Below are 17037 nucleotides of genomic sequence, written 5' to 3' on the forward strand. Positions count from 1 at the left end.
TTTATAGACAGGTATACAAGTTATCTGTATATAATTGTGAAATTGTAAGATTTACACAACAGTGCTTGGTAAGGGCTGCTTTGGGTCTTAAACAGTGCTCACAGGTGCTGGTAGACTGGCATTCCCAATCCAAATGGGCAGAAGAAACACAAGAAAGATGGCAAATAATGAAGTCTTATCCCCCACCCAAAACAAGCAGGAAGCAGAGCAGTCAATCAAAAACATAGAAGAAAACCCCCAAAATGCTCTACAAAGTTTACTGATAAACATGATAAATGAAAAGTTTGAATCTCTTCAGTCAACTATGTTAGAGCGTGAGGAGGCAAAGCAAAAATTAATGGAGAATTTCATGGCATCCACAAATAGAAAGATAAGTGAGCTTCAAGAGTCAAATGAAAAGATAGCTACCCAACTTAAAGATTTGAGAGACAACACTCAAAACCAAAGTAATGAAGTTAATGAAGTAAAGAAGTCCATACAGGACCATAGAAATGACATGGAAATCATCAAGAAAGACCAGTCAGAAGGAAAAGAGATTCGAAATCAAGTAGCTAGCCTACAGTCCCGACTAACTGAAGCAGAGGATCGAATCTCAGGAGCTGAAGATTCCTTAGATTCTATGGAGAAAGATCAAAAATCAATACAAATCCAGTCCAAGCAACAAAACAGATCGCTACAGGAGATTCAAGACACAATCAGGAAGCCCAATTTAAGGATAATAGGTATTGAGGAAAACTTGGAGAAAGAGGTTAATGGGATAGGCAACCTATTTAACAGAATATTAGCTGAGAACTTCCCAAACATCCAGAAGGAAAGGCCTATACAGATACAAGAAGCATTTAGAACCCCAAATCGACCAGACCAGAATAGGACTTCCCACCGACACACTGTGATCAAAACAGCTTCAGCAGAGTGCAAGGAAAAAATACTCAAAGCTGTTAGGGCAAAGAAAACAATCACATATAAAGGAAAAGCAATCAGAATTACCCCAGACTTCTCAGCAGAGACCATGAAAGCAAGGAGAGCCTGGAATGAAGTATACCAAACTCTAAATAAAAACAACTACCAACCAAGAATTCTGTACCCCGCCAAACTCTCCTTCATAGCCGAAGGTCAAATAAAAGTCTTCCACAATAAGGAAAAACTGAAACAATATATCTCCACCAAACCAGCTTTACACAAAATCCTTAAAGATGTACTATACAGGGAAAATAATCAAGATCCCAACACAGACAGAGAAATGAACCCTAATTAGTAAACACTAGATCAAGAAATGGGAAGACACAGCTTTAAACAAGACAGTGATAATGAAAGGAACAAACGATCACCTCTCAATCCTGTCAACATTAACGGACTTAATTCTCCAATCAAACAACATAGGCTCATAACTTGGATGAAAAATCAAGATCCATCTTTCTGCTGCCTCCAAGAGACACATCTATCCAGCAAAAGTAAACATCTTCTAAAAGTGAAAGGCTGGAAACAAATCTATCAAGCAAATGGCCCCCATAAGCAGGCTGGAGTTGCAATCCTAGTATCAGACAAAATTGACTTCAAATTAAAAAAGGTAAGAAGAAACAAAGAAGGTAACTACATACTAGTAAAAGGATCTCTCCTACAGGAAGAAATAACCATTCTAAATATCTACACGCCAAATGCAGGAGCACCCAACTTCATCAAACAAACACTACTGGCTCTAAAAACATTCATAGACCCAAACACAATGATAGTGGGGGACTTTAACACTCCACTATCACCTCTGGATAGATCAACACGCCAAAAACTGAACAAAGAAACCACAGAACTAAACAATTGCATAGACGAACTAGACTTAATCGACATCTACAGAATATTCCACCCAGCAAGGACAGAATACACATTCTTTTCGGCAGCACACGGAACATTCTCCAAAATAGATCACATCTTAGGGCACAAAGAAAATCTGTACAAATTCAGAAGTATCAAAATCATTCCCTGCATTCTTTCAGACCACAATGGAATAAAATTAGAGCTCAACTCATTCAGCCACCACAGAAAATCCCACAATTCATGGAGACTAAAGAACACACTGCTGAACCATCAGTGGATCATTGAAGAAATTAAAACAGAAATTCAAATGTTTATGGAATTCAACCAAGTTGAGGGCACAAAGTACCAGCTCCTTTGGGACACAGCAAAGGCAGTACTCAGAGGAAAATTTATATCTCTGAGTACATACATCAACAAACTGGAGAAACAGCAACTCAGTAATTTAAGGAAGCACCTTAATTTTCTGGAGAGAGAACAGCAAGCCAAACCCCAAGTCAATAGACGGAAGCAAATAATTAAAATCAAATCAGAATTAAATCAATTAGAGACAAAAAAAACCATCGAAAGAATCAACAAAACAAAGAGTTGGTTCTTTGAAAAAATCAACAAGATAGACAGACCCCTGGCAAACCTGACCAAAGAACGAAGGCAGCACACTCAAATAAACAAGATAAGAGATGAAACAGGTAGCATCACCACAGAAATAACCGAAATTCAGAAAATAATAAGGGACTATTTTGCAAACCTTTATGCCAACAAATTCGAGAACTTGGAAGAAATGAATGATTTCCTAGAAAAAATTGATACCCCCAAACTCAACTATGAAGACTTAAACCTTCTAAACAGACCCATATCCAGTATTGAAATAGAAACAGCAATAAATGATCTCCCATCCAAGAAAAGCCCAGGTCCAGATGGATTCACCGCAGAATTCTACAAGGCCTTCAAAACAGAGCTCACTCCAATATTTCTCAAACTCTTCAATGAAATTGAAAGAGAACGTTCACTGCCAGACTCATTTTATGAAGCCAGTATAACCCTCATCCCAAAACCAGGCAGAGACTCATCACGGAAAGAGGACTACAGACCAATCTCCCTGATGAACATAGATGCAAAAATTCTCAACAAAATTCTGGCCAATCGACTTCAACAGGTCATCAAAAAAATCATACACCACGATCAAACTGTATTCATCCTAGGGATGCAAAGCTGGTTTAATATACGCAAGTCAATTAATGTAATCCACCACATCAACCGGAGCAAGGTAAAGAACCACATGGTTTTATCGCTGGATGTGGAAAAAGCGTTCGATAAAATCCAGCACCCATTTATGCTAAAAGCCCTGGAAAAACTGGGATTCCAGGGAACATTCCTGAATATAATCAAGGCAGTTTATGACAAACCAACAGCAAGCATAACTCTAAATGGTGAAAAACTAAAGCCATTCCCTTTAAAATCAGGAACAAGGCAGGGATGTCCACTCTCTCCCCTGCTCTTCAACATAGTACTAGAATTCCTAGCCAGAGCAATTAGGCAAGAAGAGAATATAAAGGGGATCCAAATAGGAAAAGATGAAGTTAAACTTTCTCTCTTCGCAGATGACATGATCCTATACCTAAAGAATCCCATAGACTCTACCCCCAAGCTACTAGAGCTGATCCAAAACTTTGGCAAAGTTGCAGGATATAAAATAAACCTTCAAAAATCAACGGCCTTTCTCTATGCTAACAACCCGAAGACCGAGGCTGAAATCAGGAAAGCAACTCCTTTTGCAATAGCCCCCAAAAACATAAAATACCTAGGAATAACCTTAACCAAAGAAGTGAAAGACCTCTTTGAAGAGAACTTTAAAAGCTTGAAAAATGAAATTAAGTCAGAACTAAGAAAATGGAAAAACCTCCCATGCTCCTGGATTGGGAGGATTAATGTAATCAAAATGGCAATATTGCCAAAGGCTATCTACAAATTCAATGCAATACCCATTAATATACCAACACCATTCTTTAATGAAATAGAGGAAGCAATCCAGAAATTCATATGGAACAATAAAAGACCTAGAATAGCAAAAACACTCCTAAGCAGAAAGAACAGTGCTGGAGGAATTACAATACCCAACTTCAAGCTGTATTATAAAGCTATAGTAATAAAAACAGCTTGGTATTGGCACCGGAACAGGCCTGAAGACCAATGGAACAGAATTGAAGACCCAGAATTAAACCCACAGAACTATGCCTACTTAATCTTTGATAAAGGAGCTAAAACAATAGTATGGAAGAAAGATAGCCTCTTTAACAAGTGGTGCTGGCAAAACTGGCTCAACACATGCAACAAACTAAAACTAGATCCTTATATATCACCCTGCACCAAAATCAATTCCAAATGGATTAAAGACCTTGAAATCAAAACAGGCACCCTGAAGACACTAAAGGAAGGAGTAGGAGAAACACTTGGGCTCCTTGGCACAGGACAGAACTTCCTTAACAAAGACCCTGAAAGGCTACAAATCAAAGAAAGGTTGGACAAATGGGACTGCATCAAACTCCAGAGCTTCTGCACGGCAAAGGACATAGCTCTCAAGATAAACAGAAAGCCCACAGACTGGGAGAAGATCTTTACCGGACATTCAACAGACAAAGGCCTCATCTCTAAAATATATGCAGAACTAAAAAAATTACCTTCTTCCAAAACAAAACTGCAAAGAACCAATAGCCCCCTCATCAAGTGGGCTAAAGACTTACAAAGAAACTTCTCTGATGAGGAAATGAGAATGGCCAATAGACATATGAAAAAATGCTCTACATCACTGGCCATAAAGGAAATGCAAATCAAAACAACATTGAGATTCCATCTCACCCCAGCAAGAATGTCATATATCAAGAAAACTAATAATAACAATTGTTGGAGGGGATGTGGCCAAAAGGGAACCCTACTTCATTGTTGGTGGGAATGTAAACTGGTTCAGCCACTCTGGCAAGCAGTATGGAGATTCCTCAGAAGGCTCAATATAGAACTCCCCTATGACCCAGCAGCCCCACTGTTGGGTATCTATCCAAAAGCCCACAAACAAAATCACAGTAATGCCACCAGCACAACAATGTTCATCGCAGCACAATTTGTCATAGCGAGAAGCTGGAACCAACCCAGATGCCCCTCCATAGATGAATGGATCAGGAAAATGTGGTACATTTACACAATGGAATTTTAGGCCTCTATCAGAAAGAATGACATTGTTCCATTTGTAAGGAAATGGAAGGACTTGGAAAAAGTTATACTAAGTGAAGTGAGCCAGACCCAAAGAAACATGGACTCTATGGCCTCCCTTATTGGGAATAATTAGTACAGGTTTAGGCAAGCCATAGCAGAGCATCACAAGGCCCAATAGCTATACCCTTAGAAACACATAAGATGATGCTAATTGAAATGAACTCCATGTTATGGAAACAAGTGATATATCACAGTTGTAACCACTTTCAACGTCCTATGTGTATGTGTAGTTTCTATTATAGATAATGTTTTGTATCACCTTCCTATGTTTGTACCTACACTATCTCTGTAATCTTATCTGAGTATATTGGAAACCGTGTTTACTGGTATTGGAAGTAGGAAATTCAAAGGGAATACCAAATTCGAGAGACACAGGGTAAAAAAAGAGAAATAACTACAAAAGCAATACTTGCAAAACTGTTTGGTGTAAGTGAACTGAACACCAGGGGGGAGGAGGGAAAGGGGGGGAGGGGGGCATGAGGGACAAGGCAACAAACAGTACAAGAAATGTATCCAATGCCCAACGTATGATACTGTAACCTCTCTGTACGTCAGTTTGATAATAAAAATTTGAGAAAAAAAAAGAAACATACTCAATTTATCAATGGGAAAATATAGAATATGATATATATGTAGTACTGTAGCATATATAGTTATATGCACATTATATTTTATATGCTATGTAATGTATTTTATGTTTAAAATATTATATATTATACATTATGGCATATAGTACAGATAAATACATATAGATAATACAAACATATAAGTATAAACTCATATGTAATTATATGTGTGTGTACATATGAATATATACCTGTGTTTTTTCCTTCTTTCATTTGCTCTGTGAAACCTAGGGGGTGAGGCAGAGATTCTGTCATGGATTATTCTTGGAATGTGGTGGGTAAAGTTTAGAATTTGGAATCCATTGCCCTAAGTCGCGTCCCCATTCCCGCGCTGGGAAGCGACCTCCTCCTCCCCAAAAAGGAGCGAATGCAGCCTGCTCGGACTCGGAGGGAGTTTCCTGGGACCGAGGCCCTGCGCAGGGAGGACAGGTGCGCGCCGGGAGGACGGGTGCGCGGGGAGGGCAGGTGCGCGGGGAAGACGGGTGTCCGGGGAAGATAGGTGCGCGGGGAGGACAGGTGCCCGGGAGGACAGGTGCGCGGGGAGGGCAGGTGCGCGGGGAGGACAGGTGCCCGGGAGGACAGGTGCGCGCCGAGAGGACGGGTGTGCGGGGAGGGCAGGTGCGCGGGAGGACAGGTGTCCGGGGAAGATAGGTGCGCGGGGAGGACAGGCGCGTGCGGGAAGGACAGGTGCGCGCCAGGAGGACAGGTGAGCGGAGAGGGCAGGTGCGCTGGGAGGACTGGTGCGCGGGAGGACAGACGCGTGGGAAGGACGAGTGCGCGCGGGGCCCGCCCGGCCGGTTCTCCCGCGAGAGGACATGGCGCACGGAGAAGGACGGCGCCCTCACCCCCGTTTCCCTGAATGCGCACTTCAGATGTGGGGCGCAGGAAGCGGGCAAGGGCACGAATGTCGTTCCTTCAGGAGCTCGTTAGTTCATTCATTCAGCAACCACGCTGATTGCTGTGCGGCCCGGGGTGCGCGCGGGAATCAAGGCGAGAAACCGAGGCTGGCTGCCCCAGGCCCAGCGCGGTGGAGGTGTGTGTGGGGGGGGGGGGGGGGAAATGGGAAGGAGGGGGGGGGGGGAAACGGCGAGTCTGCGCAGGCGCGGCGAGGACGGGAGGGACGCGTCTCCAAGGCAACCCGGCGCCGTGCAACTGCCTAGACTGCCGCGCGGAAACTCGCCGAGCGGCGGGAGTCGGGCGGCCGGGCCCAGCCCGGCAGCCCTGCCCTCTGGGCCTCAGTCCTGTCCAGCCGGCGGAGGACGCGCCGCGCAGCGCAGCGCAGGTAGTCGACCCGGGGCCCGGGGTCTGCACGGGGCGGGCAGGCCCCGGAGAGCAACCGTCGGGGGCGGAAGGGGGCGGCCCACCACGGAGGCTGAGCCTGGCAGGTCCCCACCGACCCCGGGGACCTGGGGAGCAGAGTGTCCGCTTTCCGCCTCCCCCCACCCCCCACCCCCCACCCCCCGCCGCCCTTTCGTGCCCTGTGGGATCAAGAGCTACTGTACCCAGAAAATTCCATTCTCCCCGGTTTCTCCGTAGCAAAATGTCCACGTTTTATAGATTAATACATGGGAGCATTTTAGGAATCAAGATTTTGTTTCTTCTAACAGACTAAAAGATCAAGAAACATAAGCCACATGTAGCAGTTTGACATGGAGAACCAAGCTCATAATACAATGGGGTGAGTGCCGAGTAATTTCTGTTTCATAAATTAATTCTGCTAAAACTCCCTGATAAACAGGAATTTTGAAGTCACGAATTTTGAAATTTATTTTTATAGAAGGGTATGTCCATTCTTTTTGTTGGGAAAACTAGGGCAACATTTTAAACGAGTTAAACTAATAATCTATTAATGTGACTGAGGGAATCTGCCTAGATCAACCTGGACCGTTAACCTAACTGATGCCTCCCCAAGGCTGAGATAGCAAGTATGGGCCACCCCTGCCTGGTGTGTTCGTCTTCTTGCCCTGGCTGACCTCAAACAGAACCGCTCCATGTCTCTGCCTTCCAAGTACCTGGGATTACAAACAGGAGCCACCACATTTGCCTAACAGTCATTTTTTGGAGAAGCTTTTATAACAGCTATCATGTATCTACAATGAACTATTCAGAGTGCTATGTAAATGTGTGAAAAATATGTCATAGGTTAGTATCAAGAGAAATGTATGTCATCAGGTGCATTCGGGTCTTAATCAGTGTCACTAAAATGTACCGGTCTCCTGTGCTTCGGGTCCCTGCCGTTTTGCAGGCTGATGAGGCTACAGAGAGCCCTTTTTTTTTTTCTTTCAAATTTTTATTATCAAACTGATGTACAGAGAGGTTACAGTTTCATACGTTAGGCATTGGATACATTTCTTGTACTGTTTGTTACCTTGTCCCTCATGCCCCCTCCCTCCCCCCCTTTCCCTCCCCCCCCCCCCCCCCCCCGTGTTCAGTTCACTTACACCAAACAGTTTTGCAAGTATTGCTTTTGTAGTTATTTCTCTCTTTATACCCTGTGTCTCTCAAATTTGGTATTCCCTTTGAATTTCCTACTTCCAATACCAGTAAACACGGTTTCCAATATACTCAGATAAGATTACAGAGATAGTGTAGGTACAACCATAGGAAGGTGATACAAGAACATCATCAATAACAGAAACTACACATACACATACACGCTGAAAGTAGTTACAACTGTGATATAACAATTGTTTCCATAACATGGAGTTCATTTCACTTAGCATCATCTTATGTGTTCATAAGGGTATAGCTATTGGGCCTTGTGATGCTCTGCTATGGCTTGCCTAAACCTGTACTAATTATTCCCAATAAGGGAGGCCATAGAGTCCATGTTTCTTTGGGTCTGGCTCACTTCACTTAGTATAACTTTTTCCAAGTCCTTCCATTTCCTTACAAATGGAACAATGTCATTCTTTCTGATAGAGGCATAAAATTCCATTGTGTATATGTACCACATTTTCCTGATCCATTCGTCTATGGAGGGGCATCTGGGTTGGTTCCAGATAAGAGAGCCCTTTTTAAGTCTCCTTCCTAGAGGATAGGAGTTGGTGACCAGCAGTCTGGGAGCCAAGAAGAAAAGGGGCTGTGGAGATTTAGACTTCTACCTGACATACCAGTTTCCAGGTGCTGCTTAGCCTTCACTGTACCTGATGATCCCAACCCTATGGAGCCTCTCTGGTTTCCTGGCCCCCAGAAAAGGTGTGTCCAGTGAACACCGGAGAGAGAGAGGACTTAGGGGTCCCACCCTGACATCCCTTCCTCCTGACTTCAGGCACCGGCTCACCTCAAACTTCCATAAGCACTTAAGTTTCACCAGTGCCAACTCCCATATTTTTGCCCTTTCAGGCTTAACCCTGTGAGTTAAAAAATATCCATTTGCTTTGCATTGTTTCGTTAAGACAATATTTCACAATTGCACTGAGGGTGGCAAACTTAGAATTCTCCTAGCTCAGCCTCCCTGTTGAGGACCACTTCTGGCCCAAGTGCTTTTCTATTAGTCGGATTTGAGGAAGGAACTAAAAGTGTGTTCACCATCCCTAACCAAGTCTCATTTTTTTCCTATTGAATCTCTGACTTTTTGTCTTTGTTGGTTCTGGGGATAGTGAGTTCAGGAGGCTACTACTCACTCAGCTAGCTTGTTCATCACTGCTGCTCCACCACTTGAGCCAGGCCTAAAGCACAGCTTTGTGCTCGTTAACTGACTTCCAACCATGATTATCTTGACCTCTTAGCTCCTGACTAGCTAGAATTACTGGCATACCCCACTGATGCCCAGTTTTCTTTCACTTATACTTTTGCCATTGATCTCTTCCATAGAATCTTCTTAAATTCTCCCTAAAAATCTAGCTGCTGCTACATGATATGCCTAAATCTTCTAGTCTTCAGTGAGAGTTACTGTATTTTCAAAGAACCAAAGCCAGTGATTATTAAAGCACAGTTTATTGCATCTGAATTTAGAAATATCCTTTAAAACTCCTCTTCTGTGTATATATTGTTCATGAAAATATGTACTGTACTAAAGAGAATAGTGCCAAACCACAGGGAGATCAAACATAAATGTCACACCCAAAGAGTGGAGCCAGGAGTTCAGAATTCAGTACAAGGAGGGTATTTCAAACAGAAGAGAACCCAGCCCAGCATTTGTAGAGGTTTTGTGAGTGAGCTGGACGGTGTGGTTGTGTTGAAGTAGCCTCACAGCTGGACAAGGTAGACTGAAGCCGACCTCTAGGGGAGGAAACATCCTGTTCTCACCTTTTGATATTATGAAAATTAGGTTATATCTTGAGGTTAGGAGAAAAATTTGTCAATGACTCCATTTTCTTCCACAAGCAGTTATTAACTTGCTATTGCTTCTTGGGTTTTTTATTTTCATGTGCCAGTGTTGGGGCTTGATTTCCATTTTTGTCTGAACTCTGCAACCCTCTCTCTTCACCTCCATTTCCCTGATTGATGGTAGTAGCTGGCCTTCCATCCTAGTTGTTCCACAATGCCCATACCTTCACTTGCCCTGACATACTCACCATGAGTTCACTTACCTTCCAAGTTCTCTGTTTGGAAAACAAATCACATGCCATTACAGACGTCTGTCTGATAAAGGCCTACCTTTTTAAAAACCAGAACATAAGTCTGTACTTTTAATAGAGTATGAGATGAAAACGTACCAACTGCAGAATTACTCGAGATCACCTCCAAATGTGTCTCAAATGACGTACTGGAATCTTCTTGTTAACTTTTATATTTATTTAGTGCTAATGCTGGGGCTTGAACTCAAGGCCTGAAGCTCTAACTTGGCCTTTGTCCAGTCAGGGCTAATACTGTGTCATGGAGCCATTCCTCCACTTCTGTCTTTTTTCTGGCTACTTAGAAATAAGAATCTTGTGGATTTGTCTGCGTGGGCTGAGATTCTTAGATTTCAGCCTTCTGAGTAGCTAAGGTGATAGGTGTGAGCTACCAGTGCCTTACTTGTTTTCTGTTGTTTTTTTAATACAAGATTTATATAGATTTATGAGATATAACTTGATGTTTTGCTTCATGTATATTATCAACTCAGAGTAGCTACATTTCTGTTCTTTTAAATTTCTATCACCAAGATGAATACATTCATATTTCTCTGTTCTAATTATTTGAGATATACAATGTTTATTAATAATACTCATCCTTGTTGAGTGCCATTGTAACATGCCCATAGTCCTAGCTATTCAAGAGACTGAGGATCACACTTTGAAGCCAACCCAGGCAGGAAAATCCATGAGACTCTTATCTCCAATTAACCACTAAAAAGCCAGAAGCAGAGTTGTGGCTCAAGTAGTAGAGTGCTAGCTTTGAGCAGGGACAGTGAGAGAGTAGGAGGGAGAGTGCCCAGGCCCTGAGTTCAAGCCCCAGGACTGACAGAAACATAATAATACTCACCCTGATGTGTTATACAATACTAGAACTTTATCTCCTGTCAATACAAACATGTGTGCACTGATCTCTAGTATCATTTATCTCTTTTTCTTCTTTTCTTTTCTTTTTTTTTTTTTTTTGGTCACTTGTGGAACGTAAACTGTGCCTGAGTGCTGTCCCTGAGCCTCTCAGTGCTCTAGGCTAGCGCTCTACCACTTGAGCCACAGCTCCACTTCCAGGTTTTTAGTGGTTAATTGGAGATGAGCCTCATGGGGACTTTCCTGCCTGGGCTGGCCTTGAACCATGATTCTCAGATCCGAGCCTCCTGAGTAGTTAGGACTACAGATGTGAGCCACTGGAGGCTGGCATCATTCTACTTCTGTTTTCCATGAGAGAGCGCACATACGAGTGGCACCATATGGTGATTTTCTTTCTGAGCTGGTCTACTGTCACTTACCAGAATGTCTTCTAGATGCATACACATGGTTGCTAATGATGGGACTTCAAGGCATTTTTATGCCTGTACAATATTCTCTCATGTATATGAACCATGTTTTCTTTATTTCTTAGCATACTTGTAACATTCTGCTTGAACCCGTATGCTGGTTATTGTCAATATAAATCAACATTGGAACATGGGTGTCTTTTCAACATGTTCATTTCACTTCCTTTGAATATACATCCAGTAGAAGGGTTGCTGTATCAGTTATGTTTTCAGCTTTTTGAGACATGTCCCTCCTGTTAGCCATCATAGCTACACTACTAACTTACATTCTCACCAGTAACATACCAAGATTTCTCTTTATCCTCATCCTTTCCAGCACTTATTAAATTATTTTTTGCCTTTTTGATAATAGCCACTCTCACTGAGATAAGATACTAAGTAACCAAAGCAATCCTGAGGGACAAAAAAAGGCAAGAGGCATACTACTTGATTTCAGAATATACTATACAGACATAGTATTCAGAATATATTAAAGTATAGTAATCAGAATAGCATGGCCTAAAGATCCACAAGCCAATAGAATAGAGAATGCAGAAGTAACTCATGCATTTACAGACAATTGATTTTTGTGAGTGTGTGCCAGTACTGGAGCTTGAACTCAGGGCCTGGATGCTGTCTCTGAGATTTTTTTGCTCAAGCTAGTGCTCTGCCACTTAAGCCACTGCTCTACTTCAGACGTGTGTGTGTGTGTGTGTGTGTGTGTGTGTGTGTGTGTGTGTTTAACTGCAGATAAGAGTTTCTGCCCAGGTGGTTTTGAACTTTGACCCTCAGCTCTCAGGCTCCTGAGTAGCTTGGATTACAGCCATGAGTCACTGGCATCTGCCTCAGCCAACTGGTTTTTGACAGGACACACAGTGGGAAAAGGAATTCTTTTCCATTCAGATGCTCAGAAAAATGGAAATCTATAAACAGAACAATGAAATTGGACTCCTACCTCTCACTAAATATCCATTTAAAATGTATTAAAGACTTAAATGTAAGACCTGAAACGTGTGTGTGTGTGTGTGTGTGTGTGTGTGTGTGTGTGTACCAGTTCTGGAGCTTGAACTCAGAGCCTAAGTGCTGTCCTTGAGCTTTTTCACCTAAAGCTAGTGCTCTATCACTTGACTCACAGCTCCACTTCTGGCTTTTCTGGTGGTTAATTGGAAATAAGAGTGTCACAGACTTTTCCTGCCTGAGCTCTGAATCACCTCTTCAGATCTCAGCCTCCTAAATAGCTAGGATTACAGGAGTGAGCCACCACTGCCCAGCTTTCGACTTTTTGTTCTGGATGTGACTTTCTCTTCCATTCCCTGCGTCCTCCTAACACACTACTACTACCTCCATGTGTCTCATCGGGCTTCTATTTTATTCCCTCTTTATCTCCAAAACACATCTCTGATACTTTGATTCTTGGCTCTCCAGATTCTCCTGTTACCCTGCAGTCTTTTTACATTAAGGAATTTATGCAGAAGAATTTGGCCAGGATTCTTTTTTTTTTTTTCTTATTTATTGTCAAAGTGATGTATAGAGGGGTTACAGTTTCATATGTTAGGCCTTGGGTACATTTCTTGTACTGTTTGTTACCTCCTCCCTCATTCCCCCCCTCCCCCTCCCCTCTCCCCCCATGAGTTGTTCAGTTGGTTTACACCAAACAGTTTTGCAAGTATTGCTTTTGTAGTCGTTTGTGTTTTTAATCCCGTGTCTCTTGATTTCCTAGTTCTAATATCAGTATATATAGTTTCCAGTGTACTCAGATAAGATACAGTGATAGTGCTGGTACAACCACGGGAAGGGGATATAAGAGGATCATCAACAATAGAAGCTACGGTTTCACATGGTATGTTGAAAGTAATTACAACAGTGATATAACAGTCATTTCCATGACTGTTCCATGGAGTTCATTTCACTTAGTATCATCTTATGCATTCATAAGGGCATAGCTATTAGGTTCTTGTGATCCTCTGCTGTGACTAGCCTAAACCTGTGCTAATTATTCCCCATAAGGGAGACCATAGATTCCATGTTTCTTTGGATCTGGCTCACTTCACTTAGAATAATTTTTTCCATGTCCTTCCATTTCCTTACGAATGGGGCAATATCTTTCTGATAGAGGCATAAAATACCATTGTGTATATGTACCACATTTTCCTGATCCATTCGTCTACTGAGTAGCATCTGGGTTGGTTTCCTATTTTATGGCAAATTGTGCTGCGATGAACATTATTGTGCTGGTGGCTTTAGTGTGTTCTTGTTTGTGGTCTTTTCAGTAGATGCCCAAAAATGAGGCTGCTGGGTCATAGGAGAATTCTATGCTTAGCCTTCTGAGGAATCTCCATACCACTTTCCAGAGTGGCTGAACCATTTGACATTCCCACCAACAATGAAGTAGGATTCCTTTTTGGCCACATCCCCTCCAACATTTATTATTGTTAGTTTTCTTGTTAAAGGACATTCTCACTGGGGTGAGATGGAATCTCAATGTTGTTTTGATTTGCATTTCTTTTATGGCCAGTGATGTAGAGCACTTATTCATATGTCTCTTGGCCATTCTCATTTCCTCATCAGAGAAGTCTCTTTATAAGTCTTTAGCCCACTTGTTGAGGGGGCTGTTGGTTCTTTGAAGGTTTGTTTCGGAGGAATTTAATTTTTTTAGTTCTGCCTATATTTTAGATATGAGACTTTTGTCCATTTTATGGCTGGTAAAGATCTTTTCCCAATCTGTGGGCTTTCTTTGTGGGCAATCAGTGCGAGCTATGTCCTTTGCCCTGCAGAAGCTCTGCATTTTGATGCAGTCCCATTTGTCCATCCTTTCTTTGATTTGTAGCATTTCTGGGTCTTTGGTAAGGAAGTTCCATCCTGTGCCAAGGAGCCCAAGTGTTTCTCCTACTCCTTCTTTTAGTGTTTTCAGGGTATCTGTTTTAATTTCGAGGTCTTTGATCCATTTGGAATTGATTTTGGTACAGGGTGATATATAAGGATCTAGTTTTAGTTTGTTGGAGGTGTTGAACCAGTTTTGCCAGCACCATTTGTTAAAGAGGCTATCTTTCTTCCATCCTATTTTTTTAGCTGCTTTATCAAAGATTAAGCAGGCATAGTTCTGTGGGTTCATTTCTGGGTCTTCAATTCTGTTCCATTGGTCTTCAGGCCTGTTCCGGTGCCAATACCAAGCTGTTTTTATTACTATAGCTTTATAATACAGCTTGAAGTTTGGTATTGTAATTCCTCCAGCACTGTTCTTTTTGCTTAGGATTGTTTTTGCTATTCTGGGTCTTTTATTGTCCCATATAAATTTCTGGATTGCTTCTTCTATTTCATTAAAAAATAGTGTTGGGATATTAATGGGTATTGCATTGAATTTGTAGGTAGCCATTGGCAATATTGCCATTTTGACTATATTAATCCTCCCAATCCAGGAGCATGGGAGGTTTTCCATTTCCTTAGTTCTACCTTAACTTCGTTTTTCATGGTTTTAAAGTTCTCATCATAGAGGTCTTTCACTTCTTTGGTTAAGGTTATTCCTAGGTATTTTATGTTTCTTGAGGCTATTGCAAAAGGAGTTGCTTTCCTGATTTTGGCCTTGGTCTTTAGGTCATTAGCATATAGAAGTGCTGTTGACTTTTGAGGGTTTATTTTATATCCTGCAACTTTGCCAAAGTTTTGGATCAGTTCTAGTAGCTTGGGAGTAGAGTCTATGGGGTTCTTTAGGTATAGGATATGTCATCTATGAAGAGAGAAAATTTAACTTCATCTTTTCCTGTTTGGATCCCCTTTATGTTTTCTTCTTGCCTAATTGCTCTGGCTAGGAATTGTAGTACTATGTTGAAGAGGGGGGAAGAGAGTGGACATCTCTGTCTTGCTCCTGATTTTAAGGGGAATGGCTTTAGCTTTTCACTGTTTAGAATTATGCTTGCTGTTGGTTTGTCATAAACTGCCTTTATTATATTCAGGAGTGTTCCCTGGAATCCCAATTTTTCCAGGGCTTTTATCATAAATGGGTGCTGGATTTTATCAAATGCCTTTTCTGCATCCAGAGATATAACCATGTGATTCTTTACCTTGCTCCGGTTGATGTGGTGGATTACATTAATTGACTTGTGCATATTGAACCAACTTTGCATCCCTGGGATGAATCCAGCTTGATTATGGTGTATGATTTTTTTTGATGACCTGTTGAAGTCAATTGGCCAGAATTTTCTTGAGAATTTTTGCATCAATGTTAATCAGGGATATCGGTCTATAGTTCTCTTTCTGTGATGAGTCCCAGCCTGGTTTGGGATGAGTGTTATACTGGGCTTCATAGAATGTGTTTGGTAGTGAACTTTCTCTTTCAATTTCATTGAAGAGTTTGAGAAATGTTGGTGTGAGTTCTGTTTTGAAGGCCTTGTAGAATTCTGCTGTGAAGTCCATCTGGACCTGGGCTTTTTTTGGCTGGGAGATCACTTATTGCCATTTCTATTTCAGTGCTGGATATGGGTCTGTTCAGAAGGTTTAAATCTTCATGGTTGAGTTTGGGGATATCAATTTTTTCTAGGAAATCACCTGTTTCTTCCAGATTCTCGAATTTGTTGGCATAAAGGTTTGCAAAATAGTCCCTTATTGTGTTCTGAATTTTGGTTGTTTCTGTGGTGGTGATACCTGTTTCATGTCTGATCTTGTTTATTTGGGTGTGCTGCCTTTATTTTTTGGTCCGGTTTGCTAGGGGTCTGTCTATCTTGTTAATTTTTTCAAAGAACCAACTCTTTGTTTTGTTGATTCTTTCAATTTTTGTTTTTTGGTCTCTAAGTCATTTAATTCTGATTTGATTTTAATTACTTGCTTCCGTGTATTGACTTGGGGTTTGGTTTGTTGTTCTCTTTCGAGGAGATTAAGGTGCTTCCTTAAGTTGTTGAGTTGCTGTTTCTCCAGTTTGTTGGTGTAAGCACTCAGAGATATAAATTTTCCTCTGAGTACTGCCTTTGCTGTGTCCCAAAGGAGCTGGTACTTTGTGTACTCATCTTGGTTGAATTCCATAAACATTTGAATTTCTGTTCTAATTTCTTCAATGACCAACTCACTGATGGTTCAGCAGTGTGTTGTTTAGTCTACATGAATTGTAGGATTTTCTTTGGTGGCTGCTGGAGTTGTGCTCTGATTTTGTTCCATTGTGGTCTGAGAGAATGCAGAGAATGATTTTGATACTTCTGAATTTGTACAGATTTTCTTTGTGCCCTAAGTTGTGATCTATTTTGGAGAATGTTCCATGTACTGCTGAAAAGAATGTGTATTCTGGTGTTGCTGGATGGAATATTCTGTAGGTGCCGGTTAAGTCTAGTTTGTCTATGCAGTTGTTTAGTTCTGTGGTTTCTTTGTTCAGTTTTTGGCGTGTTGCTCTGTCCAGAGGTGATAGTGGAGTGTTAAAGTCCCCAACTATCAATCTGTATGGGTCTATGAGTGTTTTTAGAGTCAGTAGTATTTGTTTGATGAAGT

At 41.7% G+C, this 17037-nt stretch overlaps 1 protein-coding gene across 1 annotated transcript in view; it reads left to right on the top strand.

Annotated features, from left to right (window-relative positions):
- The first annotated feature begins 7321 nt into the window (after positions 1-7321).
- Deup1 (deuterosome assembly protein 1) overlaps positions 7322-17037 on the top strand; it is a 73594-nt gene continuing 63878 nt past the window's right edge. Inside the window, exon 1 of the mRNA XM_048344303.1 lies at positions 7322-7377. Coding sequence (XP_048200260.1) covers positions 7349-7377 — 29 coding nt within the window. The 5' untranslated portion in view covers positions 7322-7348. The remainder of the gene's footprint in view (positions 7378-17037) is intronic.

This window comes from Perognathus longimembris, chromosome 4 (genome assembly GCF_023159225.1).
Source record: "Perognathus longimembris pacificus isolate PPM17 chromosome 4, ASM2315922v1, whole genome shotgun sequence".
Classification (NCBI taxonomy): domain Eukaryota; kingdom Metazoa; phylum Chordata; class Mammalia; order Rodentia; family Heteromyidae; genus Perognathus; species Perognathus longimembris.